The sequence below is a fragment of the Rhineura floridana genome, chromosome 22, assembly GCF_030035675.1.
Source record: "Rhineura floridana isolate rRhiFlo1 chromosome 22, rRhiFlo1.hap2, whole genome shotgun sequence".
In the NCBI taxonomy this organism is placed as follows: Eukaryota; Metazoa; Chordata; class Lepidosauria; order Squamata; family Rhineuridae; genus Rhineura; species Rhineura floridana.
The window spans coordinates 18,380,785-18,399,465 of NC_084501.1; the positions used below are offsets into that span (position 1 = coordinate 18,380,785).

Here is an 18,681-nt window from a genome sequence, read left to right on the forward strand (position 1 = left end):
GGGTCCAGAGGAAGGTGCCCGTGAGGGTCCCGCTCCTGGTTCTATGGAGCCTGCTGCTGTGACATCTGGTTCAGCAAGCTCCTCCCTCTGAGCCCCGGGTTCCGTGGCCCCCTAATCGCCAGCATTGCTTAGAGCCAGAGACCTCGCCTCCCCCAAGAAGCAGCCATGGCCACTCACTTGGAGGGCTTTAAACGAGGATCAGACAAAGTCTCGGAGGACACGGCTTTCGACGCTTCCTCGCCACAATGGGCTATGCTCTCCCTCCGCGGTTGCTGGAAACGGCGGGAGGGGAGAGCCGCTGTTGCGCTCAGGTTGGAGAGGCACCGACCCAACCCCCACCTCCATTCCTGCTTCCTTCCGCTCCCTCGTTTCCATTGCTCGGCGCGCAGCAGGTCCCGGGTTCAAGTCCTGGAACCTCCAGGGAGGCAGCCACAGCCTGTTCCTAACCTAGCCCAAAAAGCAGCTTCGAGTTCTTTTTAAGCCTTTCCAAGCAAGGATGGCACACAGACCCTTTGCCCTTCTTTCCTCTTTCCACACCTGCTAGGGATGCACCCTCTGGAGAGGCAAGGGTTGACAACTGCTGGTGCCACAAACGGCAACGATGGCTTGTTCGGTTTCCCTGGGGCTGCTATGGTCTTACGTAACCTGGTCAGGATCCTTACCTGGTGGCACTATAGCCTCAGATCCTATGTCCTGGTCACTGCTGGACAGATCCTTGGATTGGTATCCCCAAATGACGATTTTCATACATGCACGCACCCAATGGTCCATTTCCCCGGATACTCACCTTTGTCTGAGAAGTATGAACGGAGAAGATTGTTCTGGGTGTTGGGCGTCAGAGAGAGGATATTGATGGCAACTGAATCGGTGACGGAGCCCCCAAACCCTTTTATGATTTGATATCGCTGGGTCGTCTCCAGAACCAGAACCAGGTCTGAGAGGCAGCGATACAAAAGAAGAGGATTGTAACCTTTCAGCTCCAGAAACTGGTGGGACACCCACAGCTTGTGTAACCAAAGAGGTGCTCTCCGGGTGTGAATTTTACCTTTTGTACAGTGGGCCAGTTTCTACAGAAAACTTCCTAACGGTTAAAATGGTACGACCATAGAACCCATGACCGAAGGAGGTGGTGGGCTCTCCAACGATGGAGGCCTTCAAGAGGCAGCTGGACAGCCACCTGTCGGGCATGCTTTGAGTTGGATTCCTGCGTTGAGCAGGGGGTTGGACTCGATGGCCTTGTAGGCCCCTTCCAACTCTATGATTCTATGCACACACTCCCCTTCCCCTCTCCACCCAATAATCAAGAGGCATGATCAGGGTTGAAGGTTTAGGGCTTTACATGCTAACAGCAAAACCTTGAATCGGGCTTAGTTATTTATACACTCAACGGTTTGTTTCTTTGTGATTACTTTTACATCCCACCTTTCCTCTAAGCGGCTCAAGGAGGCGCACAACCATGGCTCTCCTCCCTCCCCATTTTATCCTCCCTAAAACCCTGTGAGGTAGGTTAGGCTGAGAGACAGTGACTGGCCCAAGGTCAGCCAGGGAAGTTCATGGCCAAGCAGGGATTTGAACTCTGGTCTCCCAGATCCCAGCCTAACCACTACACCACCACTGGCACATTGGCTTCAACATTTACTGTATATTGTCCAGAGAACTTTGAGTTATCAGGCAGTATGTAAATATTGAAAGAAAAAATGAATGAATGCTCTTATTTTGCAACAGGGTAAGGTGCAATTCAATAAACTCCTCTTTGCGTCAACCGTTAAACAGACACTGTGTCCCTCTGTAGAGAATAAAAGGACTTATAAGCACATACATCTTCGCTGCAGGGGTGGAAAACTTGGTGGCCCACATATTTGTTGGACTCCCAACTCCTATCAGCCCTAGCCAGCACAGCCACTGGTCAGGGATGATGGGTGCTGGAGTCTAGCAACATCTGGAGAGCCACTGGTTCCCCACACCTATCCTAGACACATGTCCCAACCAATCAGGGATCACATATTAAAATGCACTTACAGGGGTGTAAAGCAGGTATGGGGAACCTGTGGCCCTCCAGATGTGGTTGGACTGCAACACCAGCCAGCATGGCCAATCATCACGGATGATGGGAGCTGGAGTCCAGCAACATCTGGAGAGCACCAGGTTGCAAGAAGGCTAGCTTACAAACCACCCCAATTTGATGATTCTCTCACATACGAAAAGGACCAACAAAGGGGGTACCTGGGGTGACTGTCTTATCCTGGAATTTCCCTTCACTGCGTTCCATCCGGCTGCTGGATTTACTGCTCTCATACTTGACAAAGAAGCCGGTGGGCGGGAGAGAGACAGGGTCCTGCGTGTCACAGTAGGTGCGGTTGCAAACGCACACCATGGCATCCTGGGCAAAATACTTTTTGCTGCAGGGTTGGCTGCCTAAGGGAGAAGCAAGAGGTCAAGGGCAGCTGGGGCCTGGGCAGAGATCCAGTTACTCCAGAGCAGCGATGGGTACATATTTCAACCTGAGGGCTGTATTCCCTTCTGGACAATCTTCTGATACCCAAAAGCAGAGGTTTGCTGCTGGTGCACCCCAGGAGAGGGGAAAAAAGGGATTGGACAGCCAGTCCAGAACTTGCTAAGGATGTCAGCAAAGATTCTCCAAGCCTGGATCATAAAGGATTGCATCATCAGCCCTTGCAAGAGAACTACACCTCCCATGAACCTCTGGGCTTTTTTGTACCCTGCTGCTCTATTATTCAGAGTATCAAGGTGGCAGGGGTCAAATCCATACTATGCCCTAAAAACAGAGCTTGGAAAAGTTACTTTTTTAAACTACAACTCCCATCAGTCCCAGCCAGCATGGCCACTGGACTGGGCTGATGGGAGTTGTAGTTCAAAAAAGTAACTTTTCCAAGCGCTGCCTAAAAAGCACATGGTTTCCCCCAAAGAATCCTGGGAACCAATGGCAGCTGGTGGCTCCATGTCAGTAGGGCAGTGGAATCCACTCCGGGTTTTAGTCCAAACTTTCAAATAGCTGTCCAAGGTAGGTTCAGCACCTTGGACAGCGTCTTAAAAGTTTAGACTAAAATCCATAGTGGATTCCACTGCCGCACTGACATGGAGCCACCAGCCAACGCTACTGGGAACTACAGCTTGGCGAGAGTGCTGGCAATTGTAGCTCTGCGAGGAGTAAACTACCATTCCCAGGATTCTCTGGGGGAGGTCACCCACTTTAAATGCATGGCGTGCCCACAGCTTAAACAGACTGTGCCGAAGACTGCACAGGAAAAACAGGGAAGGAATTCTAAGTGCCCCAAACAAGGCCCTTGCGCAACATGGAAAAGAGACAACCTTGAAAAGAGACTTTTTGCCCTGTGGAAACAGGCATGGAAACCACAGCAACTACTTCTTTGGGAGGTGATCAAGAAAGCAGATTGGATCTCCAGGGATGAGATGGGATGGGGTGTGAAAGAGAGTTCCCGGGGAAGAAAAGTGTGGGTGGATAAGAGGATGGTTTAACAGTCAGCAGCTCTGATGAAGCTCTGTGAGGGGAACAGGGCATCTCCTAGCAACTCTCAGCACTTAGTCCCTTTAAATATGTTTGATTTACTTTGCAATTTTAGTGAAGTTTCCTATAGTAAATATTTTCTTTGCTTCTGTTTCTGTGAATATGTGAAGTACAGCAACACTTTGCAATACTAAAAAAAAGGTCCAAAAAAATTGTGGAATAATGGCACTGACTCTTCTACAGAATAGTCTCCAGTGGACATGAGGAGTGTCTCAGTTTGCACAAGATAAAACAATGGGAGGTGAAATATATTCTAGCAAAATTCTAAGTGTGCTCTATGTTTTTAATTGACCATGCCCACCTTTCCTTAAGTGGAGTAGTTTAAGCATAGCAGGCTGAAAACATGCATCTTCGGCAGGCCAAGTTTGTTTTTTCCAACGGCTAGAGTCATTCTTTAAGTAGCAACATATTGTAATCAGTCTGATTTTACATCAAACTGAAGTTTCAGATTCAACTGTTAATACATCCAAAACAGAAATAGAGCATAACCTCCAGTTTGAAACAGAAAAGGCTATCTTCACCATCATATGACATTGACCAATAAAAAGGCTTTGAAATTAATAAAAATAAATTCAACACAGATTTCTAGGATGAATAATGAGAGAAATACAATGTTCTAGGTTAGATTCTCTGTAGAAACAGTAGTAACACAGAAAAGAAGAAAAGTAAGAAGAACACCAACAAACATACAAAAACATAATTCACCATCTTTGGAGATGGCAGGTGTCACCACCACTCACCACATGCTCAGAGGCACATGTTACCAAATTCTTCCAAGCCACACAGGAAGTGGATTGGACTGTGAAAGACCAACCCAAATTGTGTTTGCATTTTGACAAATTTGTAGGGCAGTACAATATCTCAGAGAGGAGTTCAGGTCTCCTGCTCCCCTGGTGCATTCACTATAGCTGCCGAATTTCCCTGCTTTTTAAAGTTTGATAGAAATATCTGTTGGCTTTAGGTACACTCTTAAACCGCAAGCTTTTTTTGCCTATTAGTGAATATTTACTGAATTCCTGATGTGAGACAAGCAGGAAAAGGGTTAGCTGTTGCCTGGGGGGGTCAACAAATCTTGTCAACCATAACCCTAACTTCACTTATTGGCTAAAAACCTAAAAGGACAGGGATTAGAGCAGCCGTTACTAACAGAAGTTGTGGGGGTGGGTGGGACGGCTGACATTTTGGGTTATATCTTTTGAATCAGACCACCTAGAAACTTAATTTTTAAAAAAATGAAAGCTAAGACTCCAGAGATTAAGGTGACTCATCCAGAGAGCTGGAGAGGACCCAAAAAAACAGAGTCTCCAGGTGAAAACCGGAGGCCTGGCAATCCTGACACACACACCTCCGTTGGAAGTTCAACAGTACGGATCATTGTTTGTTAGTTAAGGGTTAATTCTGTTATCAGTTAGCCAACCAAGAGAGGGGGGTGGAGGTGGGCTCAGCAAACACCCAGAGCGGCATGATCTTTGCTGAGGCAGCACATGTTCTGATTGGCTCTGTAGTTCTGGGAGTTCCCCCCTCCATACATTTGGTTGTATGTCTCCCTGCTCTGTACAAGACCTGAACTAAGAAAGACAAAACCTCTCTGTTTCATTTGTCCTCCAGCTATACTTGTTTTTGATCCATTTACCTAGTAAAGCGTTACCAGGATCTTTTCTGTCTGCGTTATTTCAGTGACTTTGCTAACAGGTTGCTGTTGCATGCCCAACACCACCAGGTCCCAGATTGTTTGTGCCATACTTACCCATCGCCCCAATTGCCATCTGCAAGACGAAGAAACCCCAAAGGCTCGCTCTCCCGAACCCCATCGTTACGCTGGCGCCGTGCCAAGGTTGGATCAGAAAAGACCGGGGAGAAAGAAGCCCAGGCTGGCTCTTCACATCTGCAAACAAGGGGAGAAGACATTCAGGGACAACTCTCCTGCCTGGGCTGTGGGCGATTGTGTAACGAACAGTGCCTCAAATGAAGAATCCAAATATGGAGCCAGTGGGAACCATCTGTTGGCCAGAGAAGGAGCAGCCTCAGAAAGCTGGCTTCCTCCTAACTCCCTGATAGAAAGAGAGCTCAATCCCAACTGCTGGTTGCCCCCCGGGCCTGCAGAAAGGACACTCTGGTCCTATCCATCAGCCAGAAAGAGGTTGCATCCCTGCCTCCCACGAAGAACATTGTGGCAAGGGGAAAACAAGCCTGTCAGCCAGAGAAGGAGCAGCTGCAGGGAGTTGGCTTTGTCCTCACTGCTTGGTAGAAAGAAGACTCTGTCCCAACTGCTAGCTGACTCTGGGGCTCTGGCCCCTATCCATCAGTCGGAGGAATAAGGGGCTGCTGGGATTGTATATAGGGCGTTGGATGCAACGCGTGTCCTGCTCAGAGCAGACTCATTGAAGTATATCTGAAGGAACGCCTCCAGAATCACCGATTGTGCCGCCTGACGAGATCAGCCTCGCAAGACCTTCTCTCGGTCCCACCGGTGAGAACAGCTAGGCTGGTACGGACCAGAGAGAGGGCATCCTCTGTTGTGGCCCCCACCCTCTGGAACTCTCTCCCTTTCGAACTCAGACAGGCTCCCTCCCTGTCCAGCTATCGCCGAGCCTTGAAGACCTGGCTGTTCAGGCAGGCCTACAAGATTGGGACAGATTAATTTATGTTACAACTGAATTAATGGTTTTTTAGCTTAAAATTTGATTATGTTGATGTATATGGATTGTTTTTATTCTTGTTGTTCGTCGCCTAGAGTGTCCCTAACCCGGACAGATAGGCGGCTGAAAAATAAAATTTATTATTATTATTATTATTATTATTTATAACTTACCTATCAATTCCCACTTTCTCTGCTTCAGAGTAGGTGCTCTGACCTTGGCTGCCTTCATGTACTGCCTGTTCCCCTTTGTTGCAAGAATTTTATCTGCCCTGTCAACTGCCCGCCTTTGCCACGCAGCTTTCCAATAATGTGCTTCCCTGTTGCTTCCCTCTCTAGGTCAAACCACATTCCTGCTGAGACCTTTCCTAACTTCCCTTGTCACTCGCTTGATCCATCATTCTTTAATCATGCCTCTTCCTTTTTACTTACTGTTAAAATATAAGTATGTATCTGGCTTGCCAACATCCTGCATTCCAGAATCACAGGGCTGACGACGACATAGACAATCCTGGAGACTGTTACCCTCGTTGCCCAATCTTTTTGTACACCGCCCAGAGAGCCTTCAGGCTTAGGGCGGTATATAAATTAAATTAACAAATAAATAAATAAATTCCCAAGCTGATGCCCTAATGTATTTGGGAGAACCTTGCTCCTCTCCATCAGGAGAGGCGGCCTGCGAATCAGATCTCACCTGACTTCTTGCAAAACAGAGCAGAGATGCTAGCGATCAGGTCCAAACTTTTAGGTGATTCTTTAGCAACCTTGGTCACAGCGTTTTAATGCCACACCAAAACTGTAGCCGCCCAGAGCTTTAAGAATGTAATGGAAGGCCAGGGGGTAAATGTTTTTCTAAATAAGGAAGTCCAGATGAGTTACTAGACTACAAAACCATTTCCCTTTTCCAGAAAATAGAAAACTTGTCTTATATACCTCTTTGTGCATCGTGCCCAGCCTTCCTCAACCTTATTGCTGGTCTACAACTCCCATCATCCCTGACCATTGGCCGTGTTGGCTGGGTCTGGTGAGAGTCGGGGGTCCAGCAACATGTGGAGGGCCATGAGCTTCTCATCCCAGTTTGACCTCTCTGTACGTTCATTTAATATGTGATCCCTGGTTGGTTGGGACATGTGTGTAGAACGCAGGTGGGGAGCCTGTGGCCATCCAGATGTTGCTGGACTCCAGCTCCCATCATCCCTGACCATTGGCCCCACTGGCTGGAGCTGATGGGAGTTCAAGTCCAACAACATCTTGAGGACCACAGGTTCTCTCATTCCTGTGTTTGCCTTTCCTCATGGGCAGGTGATCCAATCCCTCAATCATTTTGGTTGCCTTCTTCCACCTCTACAACCTCCTTTTTTGAGGCTTGCAAAGCACACAGTATTCCAAAGGTGACCTAGACATCCATTCCAGAGCTCGGAAAGTTCTTTTTTTTAAAAAAAGGAACTAGTCTTAGTTCATGTCCAACATGTCCAAAAAGGCTCTGACACCAGTTCACGTTCCCTACCTTTACAAAACAAACAAGTTTGATTCCTGTTCATCCAAATGATCCTCAGCCATTTCCCCCCCAACATTTGGAATGCTACAACTTGCTATGCCGATTTAAAAAAAAATACCAAAAAGGACTAAGAATAATAAACTTTAATTTATAAGCCGCCTATCTGGCCGATGGCCACTCTAGGCGGCGAACAATAAAACACGATAAAATACAATAATAAATATAGTCAGTACAGTACAATACAAAGTTTACAGTATGATAGATTTATCAACATTTTAGTTCAAGGCCGATTCACCTTAGAGGTCTCAAAGGTTGCAACGGCCTGATTAAAAAGCCAAGTCTTCAGGCCCCGGCGAAATATATCCAGGGAAGGGGCATGACGAAGATCTATTGGGAGGGAGTTCCAGAGCGAGGGGGCCACCACAGAGAAAGCCCTCTCTCGAGTCCTCACCAACCTAGCCACTTTAGTTGGTGGGACTGAGAGAAGGCCCTGCGTGGCAGATCTTGTAGGGCGGCTCAATTTGTGACGGTGGAGGCGCTCCATCAGATATACTGGGCCGACACCGTACAGGGCTTTAAAGGTTAATACCAACACCTTGAATTGAGCCCGGAAAGCAACTGGAAGCCAGTGTAGATTGTAGAGCACTGGAGTAATATGATCATAACGGCGGCTATTCGTAAGTAAACGAGCCGCCGTATTTTGTACCAGTTGTAATTTCCGGACTGTTTTCAAGGGTAACCCCACGTAGAGCGCATTGCAGTAATCTAAAACGTCAAAACACAGGAGAATCTGAATTGTTTCATTTATTTCCCCCACCAATTATGATCTTTAAAACTGAAAGGCTCAAAGAGTCTAAAGAGGAAAAAAATACATGAAATAAAGTGCACATGAAGATGAACTAGGAATCAAAGTTCTACCCCAAAATGAACTTAATTCTTGTTCAGTTTGCCTCTTTCAACAAGCCTTTTAAGTAGAGACCTTATTCCAGTCTGTGTCTGTGTGGGAACTGCTTTGTAAGATGTTTTTAATGCTTTTTTAAAAAGACGTTTTAAAGATATTTTGTTTTAATGTGTTTTAAAGTCTTTTGTTTTTAAGATGTTTCAGAGAGCTTTTAGTGTTGCTGTTTGCCGCCCTGGGCTCCTTCTGGGAGGAAGTATTAATAATAATATTAATATTAACTACTTTCAGGCATCGTTTAGAGGTTTTTGAACACATCCAGGGAACTTTGTCAAACCAAACGAGCTCATTCAAAGCATGCCGATCCATTCTCACTAGGCCATGGTTGGCCTGCTGACAAAAGCCATTTTGATTCTTTTGAGGCACCCAATTCATGGAAGTGAGAAAGTCAGGTATAGGCTTTGTGTGGGCTATTGTGTTTTTACAAGGAAATATGGTTGAATGTAAAGGTTTATATTTATTTATTTATTTATTTATTCATTCATTCATTCATTCATTCATTCATTCATTCAATTTATATACCGCCCCATAGCCGAAGCTCTCTGGGCGGTTTACAACAGGTAAAAAACATCTGACGTACAATTAAAACCTCATATTAAGCAGTTTAAAAATAAGTTAAAAATATCAGGAATTAAAACATAATTAAACACACACTAAAATGCATATTAAATACTACTAAAATGCTGAAAATGCTGAAAATTGTTTTCCCCACAGGCCATCTGAACTTTCTGCAGGCAAATGTTCCAGCTCAGACCTCTGGAAAGAAGACCAGTTCCGTGCCCAGCATTCCACAGGGAGGAAGAGGGGACCGGGGGCAGAAGGGTGTCCGAAAGAGAAAAAAAGAGGGCGGCCCCAAACAGTTTGGGCTCTCACCTGGTTCTGGCTTTGGCCCTGCCCACAAAACAATACGCAGCCCCTCCCTAGAGATTATCCCCAAGGGCAATGGGTACCTTGACCAAAAAAAGAGAGAGATGTTGCACAAACTTTGCATTAAATGCTAAAACAATTATATCCTGCTTTGGGGACCAGAACAACTGAGAAGAGGGCTTTAAAAAAAAACAAAATCTGGAAGAAACAAATACATAAATAAAATACATTAACAAGGAAAGGGCCTAGGCGGCAGACGTCTGGGACAGCTTATTAACGTGGTGGTGCTGCCTTGCCGGATCAATCTGTCCACCGCACCCTCCTGCCCCGCCCTGCCTGTCCGACACGCAAGAGACGCAGGAGATCTTCACAAACTTCACGCAGGCTGGGGCCTTTGAACAAACACCTCCCCGAACCATTAATCTGCTCCGCTGCTGCCCTGACGGGACACAGCCCACACTGTTGGTAAGTCCTGTATGTGTCATGTCCGGGACTGGACTCAGAAACCAGACCAGGTTGTGGAAGCAGTTCAGTCTTTATTAGAGTAATATCCAAACAGAGGCTGCGCCTTCTCATGAAGGAACACAATACACGTGTCCAGCGACATGCAAGAGAGTTGACAGAACAAGGAATCCCAGCCCCCCCTTTCCTTATAAAGGGGGCTTTCTGGCGCGAATTCTCTCACTCCGCCTTAGGGTGCTCTCTTCCCCGCCCCACCTCTCTCTCCCCTTTGCTCGTTTTTGTTTTCTCCGGGTTCGTGGTGAAGGGGGAAGTTCTGCCCCCTCCCTTTCTGAAGATTCTACCTCTGGTATTGGGGAAAGAGGGGGGTGAACATCATGCCCATCAGGCGGGCTTTTCTCTGGCTGATGAGGGAGTTGAAGTCCCCCTCCTTCTTGTTCTAACAGCTCTGGCTTGGGAAGGGGGGTGAGCGTGGGAAATTCCTGAGCAGAGTCTGTATCTGTGTCTGCTGGAGTTTCAAGGTCTCCCTCCCCCTCTTCACACAATTCTGGGAAAATGATCTCCTCCTCCTCGTCTGCAGTGCCAGGGTTCCAGTCCTGCATCCTGACAGTATGGTACATTCTGTGCCCTCAAACATAATTGAAAGATATTTTGAAACCTTTCTGCTTAGGTACATGGTGTCTCCGTGGCGCAGAGCGATAAGCGGTGGTAACGCAGCCAAAAGCTCTGCTCACAGCCGGAGTTCGATTCCAACGGAAGGAGGAAGTCGAATCTCCGGTAAAAGGGGTCGAGGTCCACTCAGCCTTCCATCCACCCGTGGTCGGTAAAATGAGTACCCGGCATATGCTGGGGGGTAAAGAAAGGCCAGGGAAGGAACTGGCAATCCCACCCCATATATACGGTCTGCCTAGCAAACATCGCAAGGCGTCACCCTAAGAGTCAGAAACGACTCGCACTATAAGTGCAGGGACACCTTTACAGTTGCTAGGGACTTTCAAAGGCAAACTTTTGAAGTGGTGTAAAGCAGGAACATTTTGAAATGTTGAGGTGCAACAGCATAGTCAATCACCTGAGGTGATTCAAGCAGGGAAATTGGATTCAGTTCGCATTTAACAACAACCCTACCTAGTTTGTACTTTCCGAAACAATATCCGAACCAAAACACAGCCACGCACATCTCTGAACTGTGCAATGCAGAATCTTTCAGCCCAGGAATGCAGACATTGGGCTAAAGTGTGTAAAAATGCATCTATTGGTGAAAACAATAGTCAAAGTGCATTATATTAGGGACATTGCTCTGCCAAACGGTGTCTATTAAGTAAAATTGCATACAAACTTATAAATAAGGAAAAACTTGCACTAAAATGCTGACAAATTTTCATGAGGACTTTAAAAATATATATATAGCAAACTGTTGCAGAAATGTGGAGATCTGAACTTAAGATTGGAAAAAATGAGAAACTGGGAGAAATCAAACTGGGATAGATCCACCCATCTCTAAACTTTAATAATCACTGGGAGAACGTTTGCTCAGTTCCACAACTTGAGCTGCCAAATCTGGTGGTAATTTTTGTAATGTGGCTGACCACATCGGGGAAGGCTCAACCAGGTGCACCAGCCAGAAGGTGCTTCCAGGCTGTTGCTATTGCGCAGGAAGGACTGAAGCACATACTGGCAATTTAGGTTTGCACAATTCAAGTGGGTCAAAGTGTTGTGTCACCCTTGCGTTTTGGTTTGGAAAATGATGGGGAAACTGGACTGAAAAGTGTTGGTTAAACAAATTATTAATAGGAAGGAACCCTGCAAGCAAATCAGGATGGATGATGAATTCACATTGTTGTATATCTGCCCCAAAAGAAATCAGAACGAATGCTCAACAAAGAATGTATGTAATTTAATCTCCGCTTAAGCATCGTACAAGCAAATTGAGATGAATACTAGGGTTGCCAGGTCTCTGGTTTTCACCCAGAGACTACGGTTTTTGGGCGTCCTCTCCAGATGAGTCGCCTTAATCTCCAGACTCTTAGCTTTCATTAAAAAAAAAAGTTTCTAGGTGGTCAGATTCAACAGATATACACCAAAATGTCAGCCTCCCCCCCAAGCTGCTTCTGTTAAAAGTTGGCTGCTCTAATTCCCGTCCTTTCAGGTTTTTAGCCAATAAGTGAAGTCAGGGTTGTGATTGACAAGCGATTTGCTGACCTACAGTTCCCATGATTCTGGGGTGGTTTTTGTATGAGTGGCATATTCCAAGCAACTGTGGTTGATGCTTAATGTATCATGCTTGATGACATCACTAGGGCCTGCCCTGTGACATCACTAGGGCCCTTCCCTTAAATCTCAGGGTTTGGGACGCTTCTGACCTGGCAACCCTAATACACATTTATTCCTGCTGTCAACAAATAGTTCATCTGGTGGAGTTCAGATATTAAATCTTTTTCAATCGTGTGCCATGAGCTATGTCTCCACGTCACTGCTATATTCTATTCCTTCAACTCTGACCACTCTGTGGGGCTGAGTTTCAAATCAGGAAGCCCACGGTTCGAATCTTGCCTTGGCCATGAACTTGCTTTCTCAGCCTCTCTCACAGCCTCAGTCTCCCCATCTGCAGTAGGGGGAACAGTAATGCTGATATACTTTACCACAGGAAGGGGGAACCTGTGCCTCCCCATGTTGTTGCACTACAACTCCCATCATTCCTGGCTATGCTGACTGGAGCTGGGGTTGTTGGCTTCTTTGCTATGTATTTGGACACCCCTTGAGACCAAACTTTGCATGGCGATACCTGAAATCAGGTTTTTGTCTGTGTTTGTATATGATTGGATGCCATTTTGAATCAAGACAGCAAACAGAACTTTTCAAAAGAGCACGATCTTAACCAAATTACGCATGATGCTTTATGTCTGTCTTTTGTACAACTGGATGCCATTTTGAATCAAGATGGAGGACTGAACCTTTCAAAACAGTGCTGATTTTAACCACTGATTTCAAAATTGCACTGACTTTTATGGGTTTTTAGAGTCCCAAGCAACACTAGGTACAAGGCTGCTGTTCTTTATTAAGTAACAATGATATCTCCTAAGGATTTCAGGCAGGTAACAACTTAAAACAGAACTACATGTAGATGTGTGTCTCTCCCCGCACCACCACTCTGGCCAGTTAAAATATAGAGTTTCTTCCTCCTTTCTTTTATAGTTGCTGGTAACACCTGACTAGGGTGCTCTGTCACCCTAGTCAGAGGCAGCATGCTTCTGAAAACCAGTTGCCGGAAGCCTCAGGAGGGGAGAGTGTCCTTGCACTTGGGTCCTGCTTGCGGGCTTCCCCCAGGCACCTGGTTGGCCACTGTGAGAACAGGATGCTGGACTAGATGGGCCACTGGCCTGATCCAGCAGGCTCTTCTTATGTTCTTATGTATTCATAAGCAAACTTCTCAGATTTAAAGTAGATAAATCCTTAAGAACAAGAAATATCTGCACAAGATTTGTTGATCCAAGATCTGTTCATCCCACAAAATCTATCATCCGGAAGAAAACAAAATTTTATGATACTAACTGCACATCCACACATATTCACAGCCCTAACATACATCAATCAACACCTTACACCTAGCCCCAAACGTCACAACCACACAGCCCCATTTCTACACTTTATCAAAATAAAGTACACTTGACAACTGTCGATATACAGTCAACCAAAAAAAATATATGACATAAGAACGGCCTTGCTGCTGGATTAGGCCAGTGGCCCATCTAGCCAGCATCTTGTTCTCACAGTGGCCAACCCCAGATGCCCCCATGGGAAGCCCACAAGCAAGTGGTACTCAGAGCCATACCGCCTGCGATCATGGAGGTAGAACACAGCCGTCGTGACAAGTAGCCATCGATAGCCGTCTCCTCCATGAATTTGCCTAAGCCTCTAACAAAGCCATCCAAATTGGTAGCCGTGCGGGAGTGAATTCCAGTTTTAACTCTACGCTGCCTGAAAGCTCCTCTCTATCCACTTTCTCCATCGACATCATATCAGCAATGCCATGTCAATAAATCTGGCACATCTAAATTGCTTGATATAATAATTAAATATCCAGCAGCCGGGCTCTTCTTAAGGAAAGGGCTGGCTTGTGCACCTGTGGCACGCTGAGCAGGCCCCAGCCAGCTGGGGAGGACTAGCCTCAGAGGGAGGCAATGGGAAACCCCCTCTGAATGCCGCTTACTATGAAATCCCTATTCATTGGGTCGCCGTAAGTCGGGAGCAACTTGAAGGCAGTCCATTTCCATTTCATAGAGCCAGGATAGGGAACATGCAGACCTCTAGGTCTTGGACTCCCGTCAGCCTCAGCCAATGAGTCTTGTGTCACTGCACCTTAAAGACTAACAAGTCTTGAGGACTAGAAAGCTTATGCCGTAATACATTTGTTACCCTGTCTCGCGGGGCCACAAGACATTTTGCTTTTTTTGCTGCAACAGGCAAACACGGCTATGGCTCTAGAGATGATCAAAAAGGGGATATGAGAAAGGGTTATCAATTTTTACTCTTTCACCCTCTCTCGTGATGCTAAAAAAACAGAGGGTCATCTAGTGAAGCTGATGGGTATAGCTAGAGATGTGAAGGTCTGGAAAAAAAACCAGAAATATGAATCAGGGGCAGTGAGGAGGGGAAGAGTCTGTTTTCTCTCTCTCTCTTTTTTTCCGGAGCGTTCACATCTCTCTAGTGCCTTTGCCTTGCAGCACAAACTAATCAAGTAAGACAAGGTCACCCAGCCAAACATGCCACAGGGCAGAGATCTCCACGATGCCTCATATAGATAGGGAAGCATCCAGTTCGGCTGGAGTGCCACCCAATTCGGATTTGGTTCTGAATTTTCCATTAATTCGCATATTCTCAGCCGCTGAGGATCAGATTTTCAAGTAGCGAATTTCTGCAGCTAATTTTGAAAATGGACATTTTTTAAAAAAAAAACCAAAAACAAAATCCACCTCCAAAATATCAATTTTAAGAACGGTCATGGATAAATAATCCCTTTAAAAATATTAATATTTCCTTCAAAAATATTTTTAAAGGAAATGTCATATTTTGAAGAAAATATCAACACGCCCTTTCAAAATGGGGATATGAATATTGATATTTTTTTCCAAGTGGGGGAAAATCCCAAGCCACAGATTGCTAAAAGCAGCGGCTAGGAGATAAAGAATGAACTCAAATTGATGCCAGCCTGTTAGGTCGACGGAATGCTTTCGAACTGGCACCAGCGAACGGATCCCATCCCTACAGCCAGTCCAGGGGGTGACACGGGCTGCCCTCTTCCCTCTCCGCCTCTGTCTCCGCGATGCCCCTTCTAGAATTCAGCAGGAGGGAGGAGGGTGGGGTCAAAACTAGAATGAGTTGGCTCCGCCTCATTGGCTCTGGCTCCGCCTCCTGTTGGGCTCCCTGCCTTCCGCCCCACCAGTCCCAAAGGGCACAAGCCAGGGAAGCCAGAGATTCCCCTCCCCTCCCGCCCTGATGTGCAATACCAGGGTGTGCAGGCATGTGAAATTGCACACAGCAAGGGAAGGAGATGAACCAGTGGATGAGTGGATGGGTGAACGTCTCCTCTTTGGCAGAAGGAAAATTAGCATTGCCAATTTACCTCTTGCATGCACATACATGGATCTTTATCTCTTCTAGAAATTTGCAGAACTGGTAGTAGGGGGTGCTGGGGGCAAGAAGATTTCTGTTCCCCTTCCCTTAACGGTCAGTTTAGAACGGGGGTGGGAGTGGTGAGGAAAACTCTAGCCCTGAGATGGGGAATGTTGTGGCCTTCATTGCTAGACTTCCAACTCCCCTCAGCGCCCCCTCCCCTCCAGAGTTCTCTGGGAAGAGGGATGGATTGCTCAACCATTCTGGGAATTGTAGCTCTGCGGAGGGAATTGGGCTCTCCTAATAACTCTCAGCAACTGAACAAACCATAGTTTCCAGGATTCTTTGGGGGAAGCTGTGATTGTTTAAAGTGGTATTAAATATACAGTGCAGATGCAGCCATGCTTTGAAGTCTTGACTTTGGGACTTCAAAGCACCCACTCACCGACATCATTGCAACTTCAGGTGATTGACAGGTTACCGGCCTCTGCCCAGCTTCAAATTTGGCCCACAAAGCTATCATTGGATAAGGATCTGGCCCCGGGAGCCAAAAGGGTTTCCCATTTCTGCTCTAGAGTATATTCCTAGCTCTTCCTGCCCACCCCCCAAATAGGATTTAAAAATTCTGCACCCAGGCAATCTAAATTCTGCCCTAAGCTGGATTCTAAAATAAATAAGCAAGCTGGATTCTGCAACTTGAGTATGTTATGGAAAAAGAGCCAGCTTACATAGCAAAAGAAACTCAGAAAAACCACTCTTTTGCATAATTCAGTCCTGCATTTTAAATGTTAACCCTTCATAAGGGCTAGAAACTTGCTTTAAACCAAAATCCTGAAGCAGCTGAAACCTGCAACCCTTGAGAACTAGTGCCCGGCAAGTGCAACCCAGAAGTAAGTCCCATTCAGTTCAGCGGGGCTTACATCCAGGCCAGGATTGCAGCCTGAACTTTGCCGCAGATTCTAATCTTGCCCCTTCCATGAACTCACCTTAGGCCAGGCACTCATGGCTTTTCACAGCAACCTAATAACACGCTGGCTGATGTAAGGGCTGATACAAAGATTTACAGTGCATGCTTCTAGCATCCAGGACACACAGTATTATCCAGGACATCCTATGCTGTTAATTATTGCTGTTATCAATGTTAGTTATCATCGAGTACAGCTGTACACACCCCAAACTGCTCGTTAAGCAAGTTGCAAAAGAGAGTGTGAATCCTGGACACGATCCAGCATCCCCAATGATTTGCCCCAGCGGGCCAAAGCTGTCATTAGATGCTTCGTGTACAATGGTAGAATTACGACAGGCGGCATACAGATGGAAATTCAGCAGATGACGCTTCCTCTCTCCCCCACATCAATCACTTCCATTCCAGCTCAGGATTGTCTCTCGGCTGTTATCTCTGTAATGCGTCACCGGGTTAATTTATTTATTTATTTGATTCAATTTCTATACCACCCATAGCAAGTTAATGTCTGCACACCAAGCTGTTGTTAACGGCGAAGGAGCCGGCAAACAGCAAATCTACATGCAAAGTACAACAGACATGGCTCAGCAGCACAGCAGGCTCTGCCTGCAAAAGGTCCCAGGTTCAGTCCCTAAGACCTTCATGTAGGACTAGGAAAGACTCCCCAGGGATGCCCAGGACTGAACCTCACTGAACCTGCATCCAAAGCAGATTCTCTGCCACTGACCTACTGCCCTTCCCAGGCGCTTCATACAGCATCAATAAACCAGAGCCCATAAACTAGAGCCAAGATTTTTTTTAAAAAAAATCAAATCAAATCAAACAAAAATTAAATCTTTCAACGCGCAACTTATGTTGAGCCAGTGCGGCGTAGTGGTTAGAGTGTCGGACTATTACCTGGGCGACCAGGGTTCAAATCTCCACTCGGCCATGCCTCTCAGTCGAACCTACCTCACAGGGTTGTTGTGAGGATAAAATCAGGAGGGGGAGAACCACGTTTGGATGTCACTGTGGAGGACAGGCGGGATATAAATGGATATGGACTGCCTTCAAGTCAATCCTGATTTATGAAATCCTTATGAATAGGGTTTTCATGGTAAGAGGTAATCAGAGTGGGTTTACCATTGCCTTCCTCTGAGGCTGAGAGGCAATGACTGGCCCAAGGTCACCCAGTGAGCTTCATGTCTGTGTGGGGATTCGAACCCTGGTCTCCCAGGTCGTAGTCCAACACCTTAACCACTAATGGAATCATAAATAAAGACAAATAAATAACAAGAAGAATTAGGGGAGGCAAATCCTAAAGGGGACATTTAATCGTTGGATTTCTTTAATACTTTTAATGGTGTAGTTAAAATGTTGGTCTACGACCTGGGAGACCAGGGTTCGAATCCCCACATAGCCATGAAGCTCACTGGGTGATCTTGGGCCCAGTCACTGCCTCTCAACCTCATGAAACCCTAGTCATAGGGTCGCCACAAGTCAGAATCGACTTGAAGGCAGTCCGCTTACATTTCTCAGCCAGGTCACCACTTTACCCCCGCTGAAATCCCTTCTTAAAATGCACAAGAGCCCCGTCGTCCGCTGAATTTGGCTACCCGAACAACACTAGCCGAGGTTTAACCAAACCAAACCAAACCCTTGCCTTCGCTTTAAGCCAGTTCATAACAGCTTCACGATCGCTCCCCGCGAAAAGCAAAGGGAAGAGAAGTAGTCCCCTTCCTTACCCAGCAGGGTGGCACGACCGACATCCTCCGCAGCCAACCAGGAAACGTCCGGGGCTGCTTTTGCTGCAGGGCTGCCACGCAGCCCGAGCGAACCGATCACATGATGTGCGGTCACATGAACCTTGCGCCTGTCGTCATTTGTGTCTTCTTGCGCCGGGCACAAGCGACAGCCGCCGCCCCTGCGCGCGTTCCCACCGGAGTCGCGCCCGTGGCAGCCGACGTGCGTGCAGGGCGCTGGCGCGGGAGCTGCAGCGTTGCTGCAGGCACTCTAGCCTGGATATGGAACACGCACACACACACACAAGCAAACGAAAGAGAGACTTCCTTAGGAGTAAAGCTGCCTTAGGATCGAGGCTGCCCGTGTGCCCTGCAAAGAGCTGGCTGAACCGCTTGCTTGGTTGCCTGAACCGTGGAGA

At 46.7% G+C, this 18,681-nt stretch overlaps 1 protein-coding gene across 3 annotated transcripts in view; it reads right to left on the reverse strand.

The window, feature by feature from the left end:
- The window catches only part of LOC133375209 (lysosomal acid glucosylceramidase-like), a 33,567-nt gene extending 15,194 nt beyond the window's left edge, over positions 1-18,373 (reverse strand). The window contains exons 1-4 of one of the 3 annotated variants that reach the window (XM_061606821.1): positions 18,266-18,373; positions 5,295-5,432; positions 2,224-2,415; positions 788-934 (exon numbers count right to left, since the gene is read on the reverse strand). In XM_061606821.1, coding sequence (XP_061462805.1) covers positions 788-934; positions 2,224-2,415; positions 5,295-5,358 — 403 coding nt within the window. In that variant the 5' untranslated portion in view covers positions 5,359-5,432; positions 18,266-18,373. Of the gene's footprint in view, positions 1-787; positions 935-2,223; positions 2,416-5,294; positions 5,433-6,359; positions 6,464-18,265 lie in introns of those variants that run through there. The other 2 variants (XM_061606820.1, XM_061606822.1) reach the window with 2 other exon arrangements.
- Positions 18,374-18,681: the final 308 nt, after the last annotated feature.